The sequence below is a fragment of the Dromaius novaehollandiae genome, chromosome 12 (genome assembly GCF_036370855.1).
Source record: "Dromaius novaehollandiae isolate bDroNov1 chromosome 12, bDroNov1.hap1, whole genome shotgun sequence".
Lineage (NCBI taxonomy): Eukaryota > Metazoa > Chordata > Aves > Casuariiformes > Dromaiidae > Dromaius > Dromaius novaehollandiae.
In genome coordinates, this window is record NC_088109.1 from 1360268 (window position 1) to 1380516 (window position 20249).

Below are 20249 nucleotides of genomic sequence, written 5' to 3' on the forward strand. Positions count from 1 at the left end.
GGGTTGCAGGCGCTGCTGGGCAATGTGGGACTCCCTCGTCTCTGGCCCCATGGGAGAGGCCGCAGCAGCTCAGAGGGGCCCCGGGGCTCCCGCAGAGGGAGGGCCCCTCGAGACACGCAGGTGCAGCCGGTGCCAAGGTAGCAGCTTTTAGTTGTGATTTAGTCTCTTCCAGAGCGAGCGGGCTTCTCCGAACGGACGGGGGAGCGCTGAGCCCCGGGCACGCCCTCAGCTCTTAACTCTGTCCTGGGACGGCCCCGCGAGAGCGCACAGCCCCCAGCTGCAGCCCCCTCCCTTTATCTCCCGGAGCAGCTGCTGCAGAGGCGGCCAGGGACCGTTCCCAAGGGCAGCAGCGGAGGTGCTGCCCGCCTCCGCCTACAGCGGCGAGCAGGATGGCCCAGAGCGGCGGGATGGGACAAACCAGCAGCGAACCGCAGGAACCAGTGTAGCGAGAGGCTCATTCGGGGCTCCTGGGGAGGCAACGCTGCCCACCACCAAGCGCTAGTACAAGAGGAGTCAGGAAAAGGAACAGCAAAGGCCCGGAAACAGCCCAGTGCGGGAGGGACAAAGGCGCATGTGGGAGCACTGGAGCCCCTCGTGTCCCCCTTGGGTCCCAGCAGGGCAGAGGAGCGGTGTCCCACCAGCCAGCTCACGTGTAGGAAAGCAGGTTGATGTCGTAGCAGCCATCCACCTGGAAGACAGAGCAAGTCCATCTCCATACAGCACCGTAATGTGCTGCAACCCTTCCTCCCCAGCACCACCACTCTCACGGGACACCCGTGTGGCCTCCCCACTCCAAACCCTCTTCCTGCTCCCCCTGGGACCAGCCCCTCTGGGAGGACTCCCCACACCTATGAATGATGCTGTGGACTGCCCTCTCCAGTCATGCAGATGGTGATGGCAAGGCCAGAGCCAGGTCAGCTAAGAGCAGGGTGATGGGACTCACATCAAAGCGCCCGATGCGGGCAGCTGCCTGGCGAGCACGGATCACCTCCGTCAACACCCACATTTGCTGGACCTCCGTCGATACCTTCTCTGGATCAGGGAGTTCCTGGCAAGAAGCAGGAATGATGCAACAGAAAGAGCAGGGTCAGAGCACTCGTGTTAACACGTAAAACAGCCCAGACGGAGCACAGCTGCAACACCATGGCCAAGCACAGGGACCCTGGGACCAAAACAGCTGGACTACCCTGAACTAAGGCAGCCAACAGGGCAGGACTTCTGTCCATCTACCCACAGAGATGGTTGTCTCCTGAGCCCCACAGCTGCAGAGAGCCCCCTTCTCCTGAGCCCAGGCTGTTTGGCTGCCCTGAGAGCTGGGCAATCGTGCCCTGGATGAAGCAGCGCCTTGTTCCTGACCTGATGGTAGTTTCCCAGCTCAGGGAAAGTAGGGCCGTGATCTAGGAAAACAGCCACCTGGTGACCCCAGTGGCCCTGAGCTATAGCCATCCCCAGCTCCAAAACAGCCCGTCTCTGTTGGTGAGGAGTGAGGACAAAAAGCAGTTCATTAGGTAATGATTAAAAAACCTAATCACAGTCCAGAGTTTCCCAACAGCCTTCCCCCTGCTGCACTCCTCGGGCCTTTCCAAACTCATAAGCTTTAGATCAGAGGTGGCACAAAACCTCCCCTCCAGGTGCAGTCTCCCAGGGAGGGACCTTTAGTCAACCAGGACTTGCAAACGCATGTGCCATTTTGGCAAACGAGGCTAAAGCTCTGAGCTATGCACCCTGTTTCTCATATACCCCAACTCCTGCTCTCAGCCGCGGGCAGATACAGCAGGGTGAGGTGTCCCCAGTGCAACCAAGCAGCTGGTTTAACCCCAGCATCCCCCCAGTCCATCAGCCACCCTGGGGGACAGGTGGAGTTGGAAGGTGCCTCATTTAAGATGGAAGGAACGAGTGGTTGACAAGGGGGCTGGGAGAGTCCTTCTCCCACACACACCACTGTGCCAAACACCGGGGCAGGAACCAAAGCTCCAAACCCACGAGGGCTGTACAGAAAACACTCATTGCCACCACAGTCTAAACTCCGTGCCAGCAAAACTGCCCTCTCATCTTCCCAGGGGCACTGCTGGCTGGGGAAGTTGTGTGGGACATCTCCTAGCTCAGGGCATGGTTCTACAGGCAACTAAAGTAACTGGTTCAATGCATTTTAACTGCACAGAGGAGAAGCCCCTCTTCTCTTCCATCAGCAAGCCAGCCACATCCCTCTGCCCCATTTACGGATTTTGCTCACCAAAAGGCTGCCTGTCAGAAAGACCTGGCTGACAGTGCTGACAGCTGTGAACACACCCCACGGCCACAGGCGAGGGCTGTTATCTCCCTCTAACTGCATGTTGTCAGAGCTGGGCAACAGCTACAATTCACTCTTTGCGTTTGTAAACTGCCTGAGGGTGCAAAACAGACAGGAACACCCAGGAGCAGTGACGCTTCCCCCATTCCCAAGCGTCCCACCAGCTGGCTGAGCAATGCCGCTTACCACTGGCCCCCCAGTGATTTTCCAATTCCCGCACTGAAGGACAAGCAGATTTAAACACCCTGCGTTGCACAACCCAGGGGAGATTTGCTTTTGTCTGAACTCTGCAAACCACTTCCAGTAAAAGTTGGGTCATTTCTGGGTTTCACAACCAACTCCTGGTCGGGGCCTGGAGCAAAAAGGCCAGGATGCTTCATAGGAAAGTCGGTACCATGCACTGGGATCTCCTCCCAGCATGGGAGCGTTACCCACCCTGTCCTGAGCTCTACTGAACAGCTCTCTCCTGCTTCATGTTGCTGGACGGCTCTGGCTCAGCCACAGCCTGTCTCAGTGCCGCTGGCTCAGTTGCCAGGGTGACTCCAGGCCCTGTTCCTCAGTGTTTCTGAAGGTGCAGAAAGCTCCTACCTCCCCCTCCCTAGGGCCACTGTAGGCTGTTCCCAGCCATGTGCACAGCAGAGTCCTCTGGAACAGCCCTTTGGGCTCCACGCTTGGGGAATCATGCAATAATTATGGCCAGAAAGTCCAACCCCACCACTCAAAGCAGGGCCAACTTCAAAGCTAGAGTCGGCTGTTCAGGCCTGCGTCCAGTCAGGCGTTAACTTGTCTCTGAGGCTGGCGATCCCACACCACCTCCCAGACCTTGTTCCAGTGTTTGCTCACTTTCAACATGAAGAGTTTTGTCCGTACGATGAAGAGGAATTTCCCAACAGCCTGTGCCGTTGCCTCACCTCCTGCCCCCGCGCACCTCCATGAAGAGCCTGGCTCCGTCTCCTCTGCACCCTCCCTCTAGGGAGCTGCAGATGACAATACAATCCCCCTTCATTTTCTCCTCTCCAGGCTGAATGAACCTGGTTCTCCCAGCCTCCTCTTATACACCATGTGCTTCTCCTTTGGATCAGTGCTTCCTAGTGCCTGTGCTTGCAGAGCCTCTCTATCCTTTGATTCATCCCACATAATTTTGTCTCCCAACCTCTTTCCTTGCTCCACATGCTTCCTCTTTTCCCTCTCCTCCCCTTGTGCACATTGAACCAAGACTGTCCACAGCACACCACTCAGACGCTGGCCAGGCTTGCCCTCGCCTCCACGGTCACTCATCCCTGCTCAGGACACTTTAGTGCCACCAGATCACACCTCACATGCCTGCTGCCCTGGTGCGAACCAGGAAAGCCAAACGCTACCACCATCCTGCCTGCTCCTTGCAGGCCCCCAGAAACACACGCACGAGCCCAGGATTTGGCCGATCCTTTTTTCCCCGCAGCACAGAGCTCTGAGCACTTCCTGGGGACAGCTGCTCCTTTGGAGCTGGGATGCTCCACAGGGGCAGCAGGTTCCTGGCTGAGAGATGAGTGCAGTGTGTGCACGTTGGCAACCGCTGCACTACTCCTCTTCCTCCGCAGTGCACAGCCACACGTGCCGGCTGCGCACCAGGGCTCTGCACCCTCCCACCTGAGCAGCACGCGGGAGTCGTTTGCTCCCACAGCCAGTGCTCTCCTTCCCCGGTAAAACCTTCACAGAGACTACTCACCCCGTGCAGGTTGGCTGGCTGCTCCGGAGGAGTCAGCTGGGAGAGCCAGGAGGGGAAATCTTTCTGTGGACTCTGGAATAGATTGAAAGGATCACACAAGCACTCTCCCCAGTCCCACCCCCATCCTTCACACCAGCACTGCTGCAGTCTGGACTGCACCAGTATTTACACTGTTACGCACAAAAGTATCACTTTGCTATCATTAAAGGAAAATATGTGTTTCAGCTGGGTGCTTACAATCGAGGCTTGGGTGTGATTTGGATGCAGCAAGCCTCAGCCCAGTCCAGGTGCTCAAACAGACATGTGTTCACCACACAAACAGGACCAGGGGCTGGGCAGCGCAGGCCCTCTCCCAGGTCCCGGAGCACTAGGGGACAAGGGGACCCCAAGCACACTAGTGAAGGACAAGGCCCCAGGTGGCCCGACCCCTGGACAGCTCACTCAGCTCTGCAGCAGGCAGCACTGCTGACCTGCACAGGGCCCGAGACATCTGGAGGGAACCTGAAGCCACCAGAGCTGCATCACGCGATGCACGACTGGGGACTGGGACCTGCCTCAGATCACCCTCCCCGCATTGCGGGGGGGGAGCAAACCACCAGCACCCAGTCACCTTCTGGCTGGGGGGATAAATCTGCAGCTCCTCAATGGTGAAGTGGAGCCAGACCGGGGACGGCTGCCGCAGGATGAATCGCACTGCCGTCACCTGGTCGACGTCACAGAGCATCTGCCGAGACAAGGACATGGCAAAAGTGAAAGCTGTCACTGCCAAGGACTGGGCTGGAGCAGCACAGAGCGGCCCGGAGGTGTCCAGGCCACTGGGACAGCTTTTGGGATTCACTCCAAAAAAGAAGAAAAATCACATGCTAGAGGCTTTTGAACAAGGTGCCCAAGATAAATATCACCTTGTTGCAGTTGTCTGGGCAGAACCAGACGGGGGCCATGCAGAACCATCACAGAGGATCGAACACGCAGAGGAGGGACGCAGCCTTTGGCCGGCAGCACAAGCAGCAGACGCAGGTGCCTGGGTGGCACCAGGGGACTCACTCACAGCTGGTTCAGGGCTATGGCACGGGGCACCCTGCTAGCAGGGCCCTGCAATGCCACCCCAAAGACTGGAAGCCAGCGTGCTCCCTCGCAGGGGCCACGTGCAGAGAGGAGTGAGCCCCAGATGAGGCTGAGGGTGAGCAGGCAACACCACACTTCTCACCTCGGAGATATCCGTTTCCCTGGCTGCATCGAGGGCCTGAAGCCCACGTGCCCCCAGGGTTTTGCTGTGTGAAGCCCAGGGCTGGCTGGGGGGGGGGGGGGGGAGGGGGGCTTTGGGGGCAGGGCACCCCCACGGCGGCCCCAAGGCCAAAGGGACGCACCTGGTGCCGGAAGAGGGAGAAGTAGTCCTGGGAGCCTTCCTCGGTGTGCGGGCTGGGCATGAGGCGGTAGTCACGGAGGCAGGTGACCCACTTGCGGGAGCCCTCGGCGCCGGCGCGCTGCACCCGCACGCTCAGGAAGGCCGTGTAGAAGTTCCTGAACACGATCTCCTGCAGCTGGGGGCAGCGCGCCCGCACCGGGTCAGGGCGCCCGCACCGGCACCCACAGCGGCCTCCGGTATCCCCCCGGCCTCCCCCCGGCACCGGGACCGGCCCTGCCTGCCCGGGACCGCCTCCGGCGTCCCCCTCCCACCCGATACTGAGCCGGGACCGCCCCCAGCACCGCCCCCCGCCCCGTTACCTGCCCGGTGCCGCCTGCAGCACCCCCCCACCCTCTGTGGGGCCGGTACCGCCTCCAGCAGCCCCTCCCGCCGTTACGCGGCGGCCCCGTCCCCAGGACATCCCCGCCTCGCCAGCGGCCGGCCCGCTGTCACCCCCGGCAGCGGGCTGGGGCAGGCGCGGCGCGACCCGGCCGCACTCACGTCGGCGGCACCGCCGCGGGGGAAACGGAGGTCGATGACGGCGACGCCGGGCCGCGCCGGGTCGGCCCCGCCGCCCAGCTGGAGCGCGGCGGCGGCGCGGGCGGAGCAGGGCAGCGGGGCGCGGGCGGTGCCGCCGGGCGCCCCCGGCCCCGCCGCTCCCGACATGGCGGCGCCGCGCGCCCGCCGCTCCCGGGCGGCGCCGGGCGATGGCGTCACGACGCCGCGGGCCCGCCCCCTGCGTGACGCGTGCGCCCCGCCCCCGGAAGCGAACCTCCCCGCGGCCCGGCCGGCAGCTGGGAGCCGCCCCGCGCGTGCGCGCCGCCGCCAGGGGTCGCCCTGCCCCCGCCGCGGCCGCCGTCAGAGCTGGGGGGGGCGCGCGCCGCGGTCACAGGTCACGCCCGGGGTCACAGGTCACGCCCGGGGGGGGGGAGCCGCTGGGGCCCCTCGAGGCCTTCTGGGGTCCCGCCGCCCCCCGTCCCCAGCGAGGGGCTTCGGAGGAGCCCTCGGGGCCACGAGCGCAGGGACAGCGAGGGCTGCCCGACCCACGTCTGCTGCCTGGCAGCAGCCCCGAAACGCTCCCGTCTGCGGGCTCCGAGCGGCTGAGGTCGCCCGCAAGGCGCCAGGGGCCGCCCAGCACGAGCGTGTCGCGCCCAGGCTACCAGAGGCCCCCACAACCCCCCTGACCGTTTCCTCCCCCCCGAGGAACCGACTGCGTGGCCGAGCCAGGATCAGCCCCACACGCAGTGCAGCTTCGCTCCCGGCTCCCCGCCATGCCGAGGCAGCGGTGCAGCGGGAGGGAGCTCATTTTTCCCCGCGGGCACCACCGCTCTCCGGGACGGGCTGTTCAACGAAACGCCGCGGCTCCCCTGCCGGCGGGACAAGCCGGGCAGCCAAATCTGCCTTCTCACGGATTTTGGAAAGCGGTTTCATGAGAAGGGTTTAAATCAATTTGGCGCCGTGGCCGGCACTTCGTCTCCTGCAGCTGGAGCCGGAGAGCGGGAGCTCTGGGCCAGGGAGCCTGCGCGCGCTTGGCGCTGCCCGAAGGCGGCGGGGCGCCCCGAATCCCGCCAGGCCTTCCCTGGGGCCGAGTGCCTCTTTCCCATTACCTCGCAGCCGAGCCCGCAACGCTCTCGCGGAGACAGGGTTGTAGTAAAGTACACGGGTTTATTTAGTCGATATGTTTCTTTACAGAATGCAGAAAAACACATCTTGAAAATAATTATATACGGAAATAAAAACATCAGTGGTTGGTGAACACTTTAATACATGATTCCCTCAACATTACAGTGTCTAGTGGCATAAATAAAGAGCTCTGGCGCTACGGGGAAGGCGGCCGATGAGAATGCCTTTGCCATTGCTATTCTGTTCACTGCCCCTTCGCCTCCAGTTTCTATGGTGACAGGTAGGCCCCGGCCTGCTGCCGTTTGCGCCTGCGCCCCACCGGCGCCGGGCGGCCGGCAGCCACAGCAGCGCGGGAGGCTCCGGCTGCAGCACGCGCGGGGCGTCCGGGGGCCGAGCGGCATGGCCCTGCCACCGAGGGGGCCCGCGCTCTCCCACGCCCCTGGGGAGAGGCTTTCGGACTGCCCTGCGGCCTCGCCGTCGCAAAACAAGGCGGCCCGGGCTTCTCATCGCCCCCCCGGCACGGCCGCTGCCTCTGCCGGCCGGGCCCCGCGCGAGATCAGACACGGCGCCTGCTCCTGACAGCAGTGAAAAGGCTCCAAGGAAAAAGCCACCCCAGCAAGGAAGAGATGAAGGCCGTTTGGGCCACTCACCCCCTCGCGTGCCCCTGGCCACGTCGGCACACAAACGTACTTTGCAAAACAGTCAATATGGCTTAAAGTGTCTGCTGGGTGTGCAAAGTCAGCCAGTGTCTGCCCAGCCCCATCCCCGGCGAGGGCAGGGACAGGGACGCGTTATTGCAAAGGATTTTTCCTCCCTCTAAAAGGTACCAAAAATAGTTCTCAAACGGTCAAAAAGAAATCCATGCTTAAAATGATTTAGTCCAAAGGAGAAAAAAAAAAACCTTAAAATGAAATAAAGCAAGAGGCAGCCATCAGGGGCTGCCCTGACCTTGTGGGAGAGATGGGTGCAAGGTCCTTTTAAAAAGGCAAGAAACCTAACCATGGCCCTAATATTTAACGATGACAATGAGAGACAAACTCAATGTGAGCAAAGCAGTCAGTCCCACTGAGTTGATACTAAGAAGCTAAGCTCATACAAACTGCTGTCAGCGTTACCATTTTTTAATTCTTTTTTTTTAATAAAACAATTTGAGGCTGTATCAAAAATTTAGTAAAAAATTAGATTTGAGAGTTCACTGATTTTTTTGACTATTAACTATTTCTGGCGCTTTTTTTTTCTTTTTTTTTCTTTTTTTTTTTTTTCCTTTTCCAACAGCCAGATGGCTTCACCCGCATCTGTGCGCAGAGCAGACCGGGAGGAAGTCTGCAGCCCAGGGTGGTCGGGAGAGCTGGGGGCAGGCAAGAGGCTGTTAGGTAGGATGCTCAAAGAGGAGTCAAAGCGAAGAGATGGCACTGCGCTACGGAAAAAATATCCCATCATTGCCAAAACACCTCTCAGGGAGTTTAAAAAAAAAAAAAAAAAAAAGGAAAAACCCACCCAAACCCGTTGCAACCTTCACTGTTGAAAGGGAGAAGCTGGTGCAGCGCAGAGCCTGTCTCCAGTGCCGGCAGCACCCTGTGGGTGCCCCGGCGCACGGCCCCGCTCGCAGATCCCCCTCCGAGCTCCTCTGCCCCTGCACAGCACTGCCCGCGGGACAGCGAGAGCATCCCGAGCCACAGGCAGCTGCCCCGACGCTTCGCAGAAGGTACCCCAAGCCAGTCTGACTAAACCAATGGCTATTTTATGATGCATGAGAGAAATAGGATTTCTTGGATTAAAAAAAAAAAAAAAAAAAAGGAAAAAAATTAAAAACAGAAAAAAAGAAACCAACCTCCCCCCCACCAACAGTCTGTCCTCTAGGTCCACCCTATAACTAGGCCTGAAACACCCCTGGAGCTTATTTTTAGCATAGCACTTCCCTCCCTTGTCCCCAAAACTATACATACAAGTTTAGGTAAACAGCAGATTAAATGTAAAAACTTAAACATCGACTTCAGAAAGTCCCTTGAATTTAATTATTTTTAGGCTACCTTTCATGTTACGTCCTGTAGCTAGACACACGTGAATAGAAAAAAACAGTACAGTTAGTGTTAAAGGCAAACAGCGGAGACCCAGAGTGCGACCCCAGTGCTGCCTGCTCGCCCGTCCCTCCCTCCCTCGCCCTCCGCACCGGTCCCGGCCACAGCAAGAAGCCTGCCGCCAGAAATACGTTTTTGAGCCAAGAATTTTTCTATGAATAAAATAAAATAAAAGCTTGTTAGGCAAAAATAAAACAAGTGTCCCCCAAGTTCCACAAGCACTCTGGTGTCGTGGACGCAGCCGGGCAGGGCCTCCTCGGGACCGGGCTGGGATTCGAGTGTCGGTTCCTGGTTGGCGAGGGGGCTGCAGGCCCACAGACAGCACTGGTGTGGAACTAGAGGCCCCTTCTCCACCGAGAGTCTCCCGTTTGTTAAGGGGGGACATAGGGCGGGGGGGACCTGTAAGGGGTCATGTTTTTCGGGCGGGAGCCTTTCCCCTCCATGGGAGCAGTGAAGGGTGGGGGTGGCTGGTAGGGCGGCGCGTTGGGGTCCTCGTCGCGCAGCGGCGTGTACTCCCCGATGGTGTCCTGGTTGAGCGGTGTGGTCTCCGGCACGCTCTGGTTGGGGTATTCGGGAGGGGGCAGCGGGGCTTTCTCCTCCTGGAGGATGAGGGGCATGCTGGAAGATGGCGGAGGCTTGGAGTCGTCCAGCTCATCAGCAAAGATGATGGGCACACCTTTCTTTATGAAGGTGGCCTGGTCTTCGATGGTGAGCTTCCCTTTCCGCTTCTTGCGGTAGCAGATCATGGCAATGATGCCAGCCACCAGGAGGATGGCCGCCACCACCACGGCGGGGATGACGGTGTGCAGGTACACGTCATCCTCGCTGCTCTTCTCGGGGTCTTTGCCAGCTGCCACCGTCGGCGTCGCCTCCGAGATCACCCTCCCGTCCTTCGTCACGGGGATAAACTGAATGTGCCTGCAGCTGCCAGAGCCAACCACCGACACATTCAAAGGCTTGAACTCGGGCTGTAAGACGTTTGTGAAAGCCGGGCTCGGGCCACCAGAGTCATCCGCAATTCTTTTGCTCAAAGTCCGGATCTGCTCCCGGGGGCAGGGGTCGAGGGGCAGGGTGTTGTTTGTCCATTCCACTATGATGGAGCCTTTAGCGATGTCCTGCACGGTGATGGTGCTGCTGTTTCTGTCGCCAAACGCCAGAGCCAGCTTCTTCACCAGCATAATCTTCTTATTGATGTCATTCACCACTGCGTTGTGGTCTCCTTCCAGCCTAGCTTTGAACTTCACCGGAGACTTGTCCCCGTGCGGCCGCTTGTGCACGTGGATTTCGAAAGCATCCACAGCAAAAAGCCCACCTTTGTCAGTCGCGTACATGAAGTACTCGTGCTTCCCTATGTGGTTGTGGTCTGGCATGCCGTACATGAGCTGACTAGTGCTGTTGAACTGGACCCACGAATTCTCCTCTATCATTTGCTGTTCTTTCAGCTTCAGGGTCAGCTGCAGTTTGTCAGTGGTGGTATCTTCCTTGTCATAGAAAGTATCAGATGGTATTTTAACCTCAAAGTAAGTGCCCTCCCACGCATCAACCCTGTCAATGTGATTCGTCAGCTTGGGCGGCTCATTTGGCTCCCACGGCCGGGGAATCCCACTAGCTGTGGTGCGTACACGGGTTGGCGGGGAGGCAGTTGTCAGCTTAGTGATTGGGGATCTGGTTGTGCTAGGAGGCTTTGTAGGCCGCGGGGTCTTAGGTCTTCGAGTCGGCCTTCGTGTTGTTGCCGTAGAGGAATCTGTTGTGGATGGTGTGGCTGGTTTCAGAGTGGAGACTCTTGGTTTCTTGGTGGTGGTTGTAGGCGGTGTAATCACAGCAGTGGGCTCTATGAACCCAGGCATCGTGGGGCGAATTGGCACAGAGGCTGTGCCGGTGACTTCTACCACCTTGGTTGGCTGGATCGGTCCCAGAGTGGGCGTCTGGACTATCGGGCCCCTTGTTCTGATGGTGACTGTAGGCTTCCTTGGCAGTGGTATGGGCTCCCTGACCGGGGGAGCTGTCGTCTCTGTGGGAGGCGCAATGGCAGGTGATGTCGGGGTAGGGACGATCCTTGTCGGCGGTTCTTGGGCAGCGGTGGTGGGTGGCCCGATGGCAGTCAAAGGCGTAGGGGTTGCGTTGATCTGCCGCCGTATCCTCTTTGGGAGATGAGGTTTCTTGTTAGCAATGTGCCAGCCAACAACAGGGTAGCCGAGGCGGGCAGACATGGTCCCTTCTTTAGCTGGAGCCTCAACATTGCTGATGTTGGGGACACTGTTTTGGCTCAGGGAACATCCCAGTTTCCATGAGAGTAAGGCCCCATTTTCCACCACCTTCTTTGCATTTCCCGGTCCTGCCATGAAGGCAGACATGTCAAAGAGTCTGTTATTTACAACAGGAACCAACTTCATGTTATGAAGTTCCACCTCCGAGAAGCTTCTCATTCTGTTTAAAAGTTCAATCCTCTGCTTTGGTGTCATTTTTGTTAAGTCAGCATCCAAAATGACAGTCAGGATAGTGACTGGCTCTTCTGCACCACACACAAATGGTGCTGCATCACCCATATCTTGGAGAGCCACTCGCACGGACTGAGGCTCGTTGTGGTCTTCTTGGTGGACCTCAATGGAGAACACGTTTGCTGCCTGTGGCACATGGCTCCCATTCGGGAAGAGCTGCAGTGTGGTCACCGAGATGTAGTGGACGCCCTTGTCCGTGTCAAGGGGCAGGCCTTCCAGAGAGCTGCTCTCCGCGTTCCAGTGTAACCACGAAGGCAAGGAATCCTTCCCAGCTTCAGATATCTGTCAAATACAAGAGACAGAAAAGGTGCTTTTAGAAGTAGGGCATTAGGATTGATTCTACTGACAATTAACATTTAGTTTAAAAGATCTGAAAAAAAAAAAAGTCTGAAGCGTAACAACTGAGCAAGGAACATGCCAGCCAGAACAGGGCAGCATGTCTCTGTCTCAGCACGGTGACAAAGACTGCTTTTGTTGCATGCACCTGTCCCAAAAGGCTTAAGGAACCTGGTAAGAAGAGCAAACCCAGGCAGCTAGTGAAGGTCTGCAAAGGCCTCTTGCCTGCAGGGTGCCAGCTCTCTAGCACTTGTTGCACAACTACTAAGCACAAGCAATTCATCTTCTCTGAGGGCAGAAGGGCAATTTAAGACCCAGGGACAGCTACGAAACTGGGATGATGTTACATGATATGTCCGAGCTGATCTAACAGCTCAGCACTGTTGAGAAGGGCTGCATTCCTCTCTCTGCTTTCTCTCTCACCCCTGCCATCCCATTTCCTTCCTCACCTGACTACACTATGCAAAGCAATTCACTCTAACAGCTTGGCAAAATGTATGCTTTCTGTTAATTGTCTGCTGGCTAATGGATTGAATTAGCTCAGGAAAGGTCAAGGCCAGGCCGGGACTGGTGCTCAGGAGAGGGCCGGAGGCGACAGCTGGGGGCAGCGACCAGTTAGCAAAGTCCTTCAAGCAGCACCACGTAACTTTGATTCTCCTTTCCAGGCACCATAGATCTCTCACAAGTCTCTTCCTTTCCGGGATCCCCTACAGACTAGCAAGGATTCTTTACAGAAAATGTAAAGTACAGTAAAATGTTTATTAAAGATTTCCTTGAAGGAAGCAACAATGAATCTGCTTGACCTCAGCCTCCCTCCTCTGAGGGCAACCTCCACGCTCGAGCTGTCAAGGCTGCAGTTCCACAATGCCAGAGCTGCTCCGAGCTGGCACAGCTGCAGCTCTGCTTCATCTCTCGCTTCCAGGCCAGGACCCGTCTGCCTTCCCCAAGAGCCAGGCCAAGGCACCAGGCCTGCCAGGCTGGAGGGGACAGCTTCCACCAGTCGAGGATCTGGGAGCAGCTCCTGCAGGGTCCAGACAAGCCTCAGTGAGGTGGCAGGAGGTGGTGATGGTGCGGGCACCACTGTAGCTGCCCACATCTGAAGCTGATACAGACCTGTAGCTCAGTGTCCCTTGTCTCTTCGTAGCTTATGAGCTCTCAGTAAGAAGAAACAAATTTCTAAGAGCTGCTCAGCTGTTGGAGGAATGGCAAACCAAGGGCCTAAGGTAGGCAACAAACATTTCCGTTCGGTCAACACAGGGCACGTGGCACCCTGCACCCCAGCAGCACTGCCATGACAGCCAGCACAGGCAGGCAGGGACACAGGAGCACGGACTGGTGCTGAGGGCTCACTGGCTGCTGCAGCCAGCCCCGGCTCGTGCCAATGCTGCAAGCATCAGCCAGGGCAGTGTGCAAGTCGGTATTTACACTGAGAATTAGCAAGTTTTAAAGGATTTGACTTTCACATAATTACTTGATCTTGCAGACCAGAAACAACAGGCTGCTTTGGACTGGACTGCAGGTACCTCAGGACTCAAACACGCTATTTAACTACATGCTTAAGGTCAACAGCAAGACTTTTTTTAAACATGACTTGTGGCATGGATGAGTGGAACCTGATTCAAGAACAAGCCTTTTCTTGGGACTGTGCAGTCTAACTGAAGGAGGAATGTAAGCAAAGCTGGGATTTCCATATGCTGAAGAGGAGGAGCGAGTCAGAGGTAACCTCACCAGCTGTCTCCTCTTCTCAATTTATTCATTCCTTTTCCACCGGGTTTTCAGCATCGCCTTTCTGAGTCCACCCTCCTGCTTTGACCACACGTCACCTTCTCAGCAAGCACAGGTCCAGCCACCCTCCGAAAGGTCTCCTGGCCCTTTTGCTCGGCTAGAGCAGGCCCAGCTTTACTCTGAAATGTCAGCCAGCAAGTCAGCATGTCTTGTTCTGCTGGCCACCACATGTTACAGGGCCTCTGCTTTCCCCAGAGCCATTTGTCACCCGCACAGCTGACAGCCTGAAAACCTGCCAAGGCACTTGCCTCCCTGCCATGCAAGGGAAAGCCACACATGTCTATTCCTGGGGTGTTCCTGCCTGCTGCTGTAGGGCCAAAGCAAGCAGCGGCACTCGTCCGCCCTGGGCTGTAGCCGAGGGCAGGCACGTACATCCCAAGCCTCCCCAGGTCCCAGCAGCTGACGTCCGTCTCCGCTACAGTCACTCATTGACCGCAAACCACAGGGGAAGCCGCTCACGCTGCAAGGTGGAAGCGGGCAAGGCTGCCAGCGCGGCACGATCTGACGCTTCCCTGGGACGGCCCCTCCTGTACATGCCCCAAAAATAAGTAACTTGAGCTTCGCTGCAAAGCGAGCTCAGAGGCATTTCTAAAGCTCTTCCCTGTTAATTCACTGCCATTTCTCCCAACTACTCCTGCAGGACAAGAGCTGGAGGCAGGAGGGAGGCAAGTTTGCAGGGTCTTGTGCACCGCCTGCCACAGCCAGGCTTTCCAGAGTCCACAGGAGGCACTTCCCCACATCCAGAAGAAACAGGTTTTTAGGCACCATGGAGCCACATTTGGCAGCCAGGATTGATAAACCCGGAGGACTTGCTACAAGTCACAGCCAGCCCCCTACCCACGCAACACATACAGCAGTTTAGCATGGACCTTCCTAGATGGATGGGAGCGTTAAGAGTTCAGCGAGAAAAGCTGACCAACGATGCAAAGTTGTGGTTGCTCCTGTTTTGCTTTTAAATAGCCAGGCAAGAGAGCAAGGTCTGCCTGCTTTCTGCAGCACGAGAGGCTCCCACAGCCTGATGCGCCTGGGTCTCCCAGCCTGGAGGAGGCTTGCTGCAGTCCAATGCAGAGCTGCAATTGCGTTCTGCTCCTGAAAGGGTGTTTTAGCTACTCTGCAATTCCGTAAAGCTCATACATATTTCATAATTTATCTGAATGCAAAGCTGGACAAGGAGCTTCACAACATAACTTGGCTCGCATGAGTGCCCTTGCGGTCTGACAGTAGGTAAAGAGACAGGGCCGGACTTACTGGAGCTGTCTAATTGCAGGCCCCTGCTCTGAAAAGCCCCCAGGATATACAGAATAAGAGCAATGCCTGTTGGTACAGGGCTCGGTAGACTGCGAGCTGGAAGATGGACTTCTCAGTATCTTTCCCCACTGCTCCGAATGCAGGCAAGCATTTAGGCAGCGTAACAGCCACATTAAAGGCACTGCACAAGGACTCGCAGAGCTGCACCAAGTCCAAGTGACTTGGGTCACTTCCCTGGCTGGTCTCACACTTCTCATCGGCAAAGAAAAGAGCCTCTACTTCAAAAGGGCGGGGAGAAAAAACAAAGAGCAGGCTTGTTCGCTGTCAGTGTACTAACAGCGAGGAGAGAGACACAGTGGGCTGGAAATCTGAGACAGGTCTTAGGTTTTAGTGCAACTCTGGAGCATCTTTCTGCCGAGATCAGCAGGAGAAAGTCTTCCAGGCTGCTGGATTTGCGAAACGCGGTCCAGGAGGTGGTGGGCACGAGGCAAGGGACATCTCCCGGATCCCAGAGGTCCCTTCCAGGGCCGTGGTCTCCCTCACAATACTGCCCTGTGTGCGCCTAGCTGCAGGGAAACCTGCCAGGCAGGCCCTGCGCTCGCTCCTCTGCGCTCTTCCACGGCGGCGGTGCCCCGTTCCCTGGCTGCGGACTCCAGCACGCTGACAGCAGTGACCGAAGGGTCAAACGCACAGCTCTGTCGGGGTGCATCAGCAAGGGCAACGTGGGACCCGAAAGGCTTTTGCTGAGAGCAGCACTGGAAAGCTTTTGTGTAAGAGCAGCAGAGGGTTTCAGCCACCACTGCACAGACTTCGCCCTCCACTCTCCAGGCAACACCCTTACTCTTCTCATCTGCAAAGAATCAAACCCATTTTCTACCAGCCTGGACAAGCTGGAGAGCACACCACGAGACACATTTGGGAGCAGTTTATAGAGCAGAGTTTAAAGCTGTTAGGACATATCTAGGCTGCTCCTCTTAAGAAGCAACGCTGGAGAGCAGATTTCTGGTTAGCAGATGGAGAAAGCTGTGCCACGGGGGTCTACATGCTGAGGTATCTCACCCAAACCAAGGGCCTGAGGTGAACGTACTTTAATTCAGCTTTGCTGCTTGCCCATTTGCCTGGCAGAAAACTGTTTTTGGCAGTGTTATTTGCTGCTTCTGCCCCTCCCCGCAGCAAGAACAGAAGCTGCTTTTTGCTTCAGCCAGCCCAAAGGAGAATGGAGGCCTTTACCTGAGACGGGCACACTGAATCAAGTCTGCTTACTGCAGGAACAAAGGACCAAACTGTCCTTTCTTGGGCATTTCTCCCCAAAAAGAGGACAAACACAGAATGTCCTCAGGCCCAGCCAGAAGCCGACTTGCATTTGTGCCCCTTCTCAAAAAAATTTTCATAGTGCACCCTAAAAGTTGAGGTGTTAGAACAGTGTTGATTACATTTTAGAGTTTAAATTAACAGGAGCTGGACTGTGCCACGGTCACCTCATGCCAAAATTAGCCACCAACCTGCCCACAGCAGAAGAGGGAGGACAGGGCTCAGCACAGGTCAGGAGCACAGTTAGTCAGGATGAAGCCACCGCGTTATGGAGGCTTACACAATCAAGAAGGATAAAACCCTTAGTAGTGGTTAAATGCATGCTAAAAAGTGTAATTAAAGGCTACGCTTGGAATAACTTCTCCCCCTTCTGTGCCCTCTGCAAGAGCCTTTAATTACAGGATCACGTACTCAATACAGTTTTCCTGTGATCCAGTGTTTGCTGCTGCTGTCTTCCTCCCTAAGCACACCACATGAGTCAAGCAGGAGACAAAACAAATCCTGCCTGTCTGAACACACATTGCAAGGCAATTCTTTCTGCAATCAGGTGTGCTCCTAACATGTATGTTTGATAACCAAACGGTAGCTTAGGAACTGTGGCCATCCTTATGTGCAAAACGAATAAAGGTGGTGGCACAGGCCAGTCTGAATATACCTGCTTTGAAAACCCTTCCAGCCTACAGCTTCTTCCAGCGCACACGCATCACTCTGGGATTTAGCCATACACAGGTTTTGAGTAGAAACCAGAATGCAGGGCCATACCTCGCACAGCCCAGAACAACATTGAAAGGGCAGGAAAAGGTCTGGTTTTTTGGTTTGTAGATCTTTACAGCCATCCACTTCAAGGAAGACTAGGTCAGTGAACGAGTGTCTCCTTGTAGCTACAGGGATCTTGAAGGTGAAGGCCACAGGCAAGGAGAGACTTGCCTCCTGCTTTTCTTGAAGTATATTTAATGAAAAGCATCCCCAGGCATCTTCCAACAGTCATTCTTGAGGACAGGACACTGGGCCAGAATCTGATCTGACTCAGGATGGTTCTTCTCCTGTTCTTAAGAACCAGTGCTAGATTATGAACTTTAGGCAGACTGATTCAGACAAAAATTAAGGCTCTTTGAAAAACAAAACCAGGGCAGGCTATTGGGACAACTTATTCTAGCAGGGATGCAATGGCTCTAAAACATTTAGAAAACTACTTAAACTTGTTTCGAGAAGAGCTGAACTAGCTCAGCTGTCTCCAACCTATGAAGATACACGGACTATTGCAAGGGTTCTGCAAAAGGCGATTAATATAATCAAATTTACAAGTATTACACGTATGAAATCCGTGAAAGTGTCTGTGCCTCCCCTGGGAAATTTTTGGGAAGTCAACAAGTCAAAAATTTTCAAAGCCGCTGCTCTGCTTTAAACACAGCTATTGCACTGCCAGCAAAAATTCATCCAAGTAAGCGATACAAAGAAAGAGCCCCACAAGATTAGGCTAGATAATCAAAGCAGTTATTCCAGCCTTACAGCCTCTCTGGCTGAATAAAAATACTTGTTCACAAATGAACGCTAATCACCAGAGACCTTTGCTTGGGTTCGTCCTGGTCGCAGTTGTTCCTGTTAAGACATTCTGACGTTAAGCCTGGCCCACTCTTTCTCTGGGGTGCCTGTGGCAGTATGAAACACAGAACAAAGAGCCCTGGACTCTCTTCTAGCAACATTTCTTTCAAATATTGCTTCAAAGAGTATTTGTTAAGGCTATGCATAGTCAATGATTTGAGATCTCTAGTTTTCATGTAAAAGCTTTCCAGTTTTCTATGTACACAATAAATATCAGCCTTAAGTCTAAAGCCCTGCCATTTTCCTCAAGGGGTCTGGTTTCAAAATATCTCCTCTGTTACTCAAGAAAAAAGGCCGTCTTTATGTTCCTATTATTTGAGATAATTGTAAACGAATGCTTATCATCTAAAGATTACACAAGCCTGGCAGTGTATTGAAGACCATTAAGAAATTAGCCATGTTTGCAATTCTAAATCCATACAGTGGTCTGGCTGGCTCTGAAGACCCTGTTCACAAAGTCCTTTTAGATATATGTGGCCTGTTATTTTAGGCCAGCCAACTGCAGACAGTCAGCTCATAAAAGAAGATAGCCCAATTTGATTTGTTTTCTAAACTTAGATCTTACAGCCCTGTAGTTCAACAGAACAAAGATAAGCAAACAAGAAGCGAGCAAAACTGCTGCCTCCAAGGGAATCCAAGCAAAAAACCACATTCTTGCCTGTAACCCTCTGAGTATTTAGACCTCCTCCTCCTCCTCCTCCTCCTCCCAAATGAATCCTGCAAAAAGGAAAAAACAGGTCCCTTGCCAGGAGACGTGCACCTTAGGGTCTGCCACTGGTCTCGCTTTGGTACAGCATGGTAAAATCCTCCTGGCCCTAGAGGTGAGCACTTGGGAAGCATCGAGTGGGATCTTCCCAGAGGACACTGCAAGACCCTTCACAGTCAGCAGCAGCCAGGGATGCAAGCATTCCTCGGAGCAGCTTCCTACACCCCTCCAAAATCATTCTTAAAAGAAATTCCTGACTGCTTTTCAGCAGGAGGCAAGTGTGGATACCCTTGCAGCTCTGCCAGATCTTCCACTGCCCCAGTTGTCCCCCTTTGTCCCTCTGTTGCTGAGAGACAGACCAGTGTGCCAGTAATTTCATTTGGAGTACACTTACTGATGATAATAAACTGTACAATAGACCCCTATTCTTGGTTGCTCCTTCAGTATTATCCTAATATACATGGCCAATAATGAAAAATACCGTTATTGAGGCCCTCTCTAGATGTGAATAGAGGGCAAAGTGAACTCTGTTCAGGACAACCCGTCTGCAGCAGCACAGGGCAGTGCTGTCAGCAGGAACAACAGCAGCCCCAACCTCAAACTAGATACGCAGGCAGCCAGGTTTCCTTGCCTTGTCCCACACAGACCGGACAGAATGGTGGTAAAGACACCAATTTCACATCCACATCACCACAAACTTTGCTGGAAGCCTTGGCACTACTAACGATTTTTGGTCCTAGCACAGCCAAACTGGAGTATAGGGAAATGACCAGAGCTTGCAGCCAAGTTCTGCCCGCAGGTCTGAACCGGTGCGTTCCTCTTCTCAGCGCCAACACGAAGACGGAGACAGCGATGGCCGGCGTGTGGTGTGCCTGGAGGACAAGCTGTCCAGGTACCTCTGCCCTGGGCAGGCCCTGCAGCAGCAGCAGAGGCTGTGCAGAGCTTTGCACCAGGTCGGAGAACACGATGGGCTAAAGCGGGCAACAGTGAGCCCTCAGACCAGAACGATGGTTAGTCTTCGGCCTCGAGTTCAGCCCTGACAAGGAGGCTAGCCTGCCTGCAGCCACAGGATCATGCGAAAAGATGACTCCGATTTTACATTCCCCTTCCTTTCCTCAAATACAGCAAAACTGCAAACGAGGACATCATATAGGTCTCGCCTAGAGACACAAGGCCCAGAAAACAGTGGCAAAAGGAGGACAGACCCCTCTCGAAGCCTTCTGTTACATGGGTCAAGCTACGGAGTCACAAGCAGGCACAGACACAGTGCCTCAGCATGAAGACGAGAAAGTTGCATTTGCTTGGCACAGTGACCGAATCACAGCACAGACACTTCCCTGCAGAGGGGCCTCGATACCTGCCGGTGGGTATCCTCGGCAGACAGTGCTCTTCTGAGCATTGCTGCAGCTGAACGCCAACAGCTGCTGCACACTTCAGAGGAAACGCACGGGAACCCACGGACACGAATCAGCTGCTCCAGCACATCTCATGCAGAAGCATCTGCCCCGAAAGTCTAAAAACAGCCAAAAGACTTCGCTGGTTCTCAGAAGTACGTCAGCCTCAGTGACCCAAGCCTTCATTACCAGCAGGACCTCACAACCTCCGTTCAGAGTTACGACTGAAAGCTACTTGGGAACAGCCGGCAATTGTTGCTTCCTG

General features: G+C 55.2%; 2 protein-coding genes across 14 annotated transcripts in view; both read right to left on the reverse strand.

Annotated features, from left to right (window-relative positions):
- Window positions 1-436: 436 nt before the first annotated feature.
- On the reverse strand, window positions 437-6146 carry NICN1 (nicolin 1, tubulin polyglutamylase complex subunit). Of its 2 annotated transcripts, none has more exons than XM_064518598.1 (6): window positions 5905-6146; window positions 5366-5533; window positions 4609-4722; window positions 3999-4070; window positions 944-1048; window positions 437-688 (listed from the first exon to the last, which is right to left on the reverse strand). In XM_064518598.1, exons 1-6 carry the CDS (start codon window positions 6067-6069, stop codon window positions 647-649), a joined length of 666 nt encoding a protein of 221 aa, XP_064374668.1. In that variant the 5' UTR covers window positions 6070-6146; the 3' UTR covers window positions 437-646. The 2 variants fall into 2 exon arrangements, with proteins under 2 accessions (XP_064374668.1, XP_025962415.2); XM_026106630.2 differs by having other exon boundaries at window positions 5366-5539.
- A 902-nt stretch (window positions 6147-7048) lies between these two features.
- The window catches only part of DAG1 (dystroglycan 1), a 60502-nt gene continuing 47301 nt past the window's right edge, over window positions 7049-20249 (reverse strand). For all 12 annotated transcript variants that reach the window (XM_064518608.1, XM_064518599.1, XM_064518605.1 and 9 more), the window contains one exon: window positions 7049-11884. In XM_064518608.1, the coding sequence (XP_064374678.1) occupies window positions 9476-11884 (2409 nt within the window). In that variant the 3' untranslated portion in view covers window positions 7049-9475. The remainder of the gene's footprint in view (window positions 11885-20249) is intronic.

Bases quoted from the DNA above. Each gene is read 5' to 3' on its own strand.
- NICN1 (XM_026106630.2), bottom strand. From the start codon at position 6,069: ATGTCGGGAGCGGCGGGGCCGGGGGCGCCCGGCGGCACCGCCCGCGCC. The intron at 5,540-5,904 runs GTGAGTGCGGCC...CGCTGCCCCCAG, and splicing joins CCCGCGGCGGTGCCGCCGAC to CTGCAGGAGATCGTGTTCAG. The intron at 4,723-5,365 runs GTGCGTCCCTTT...TTGTCTCGGCAG, and splicing joins TCTCCCTCTTCCGGCACCAG to ATGCTCTGTGACGTCGACCA.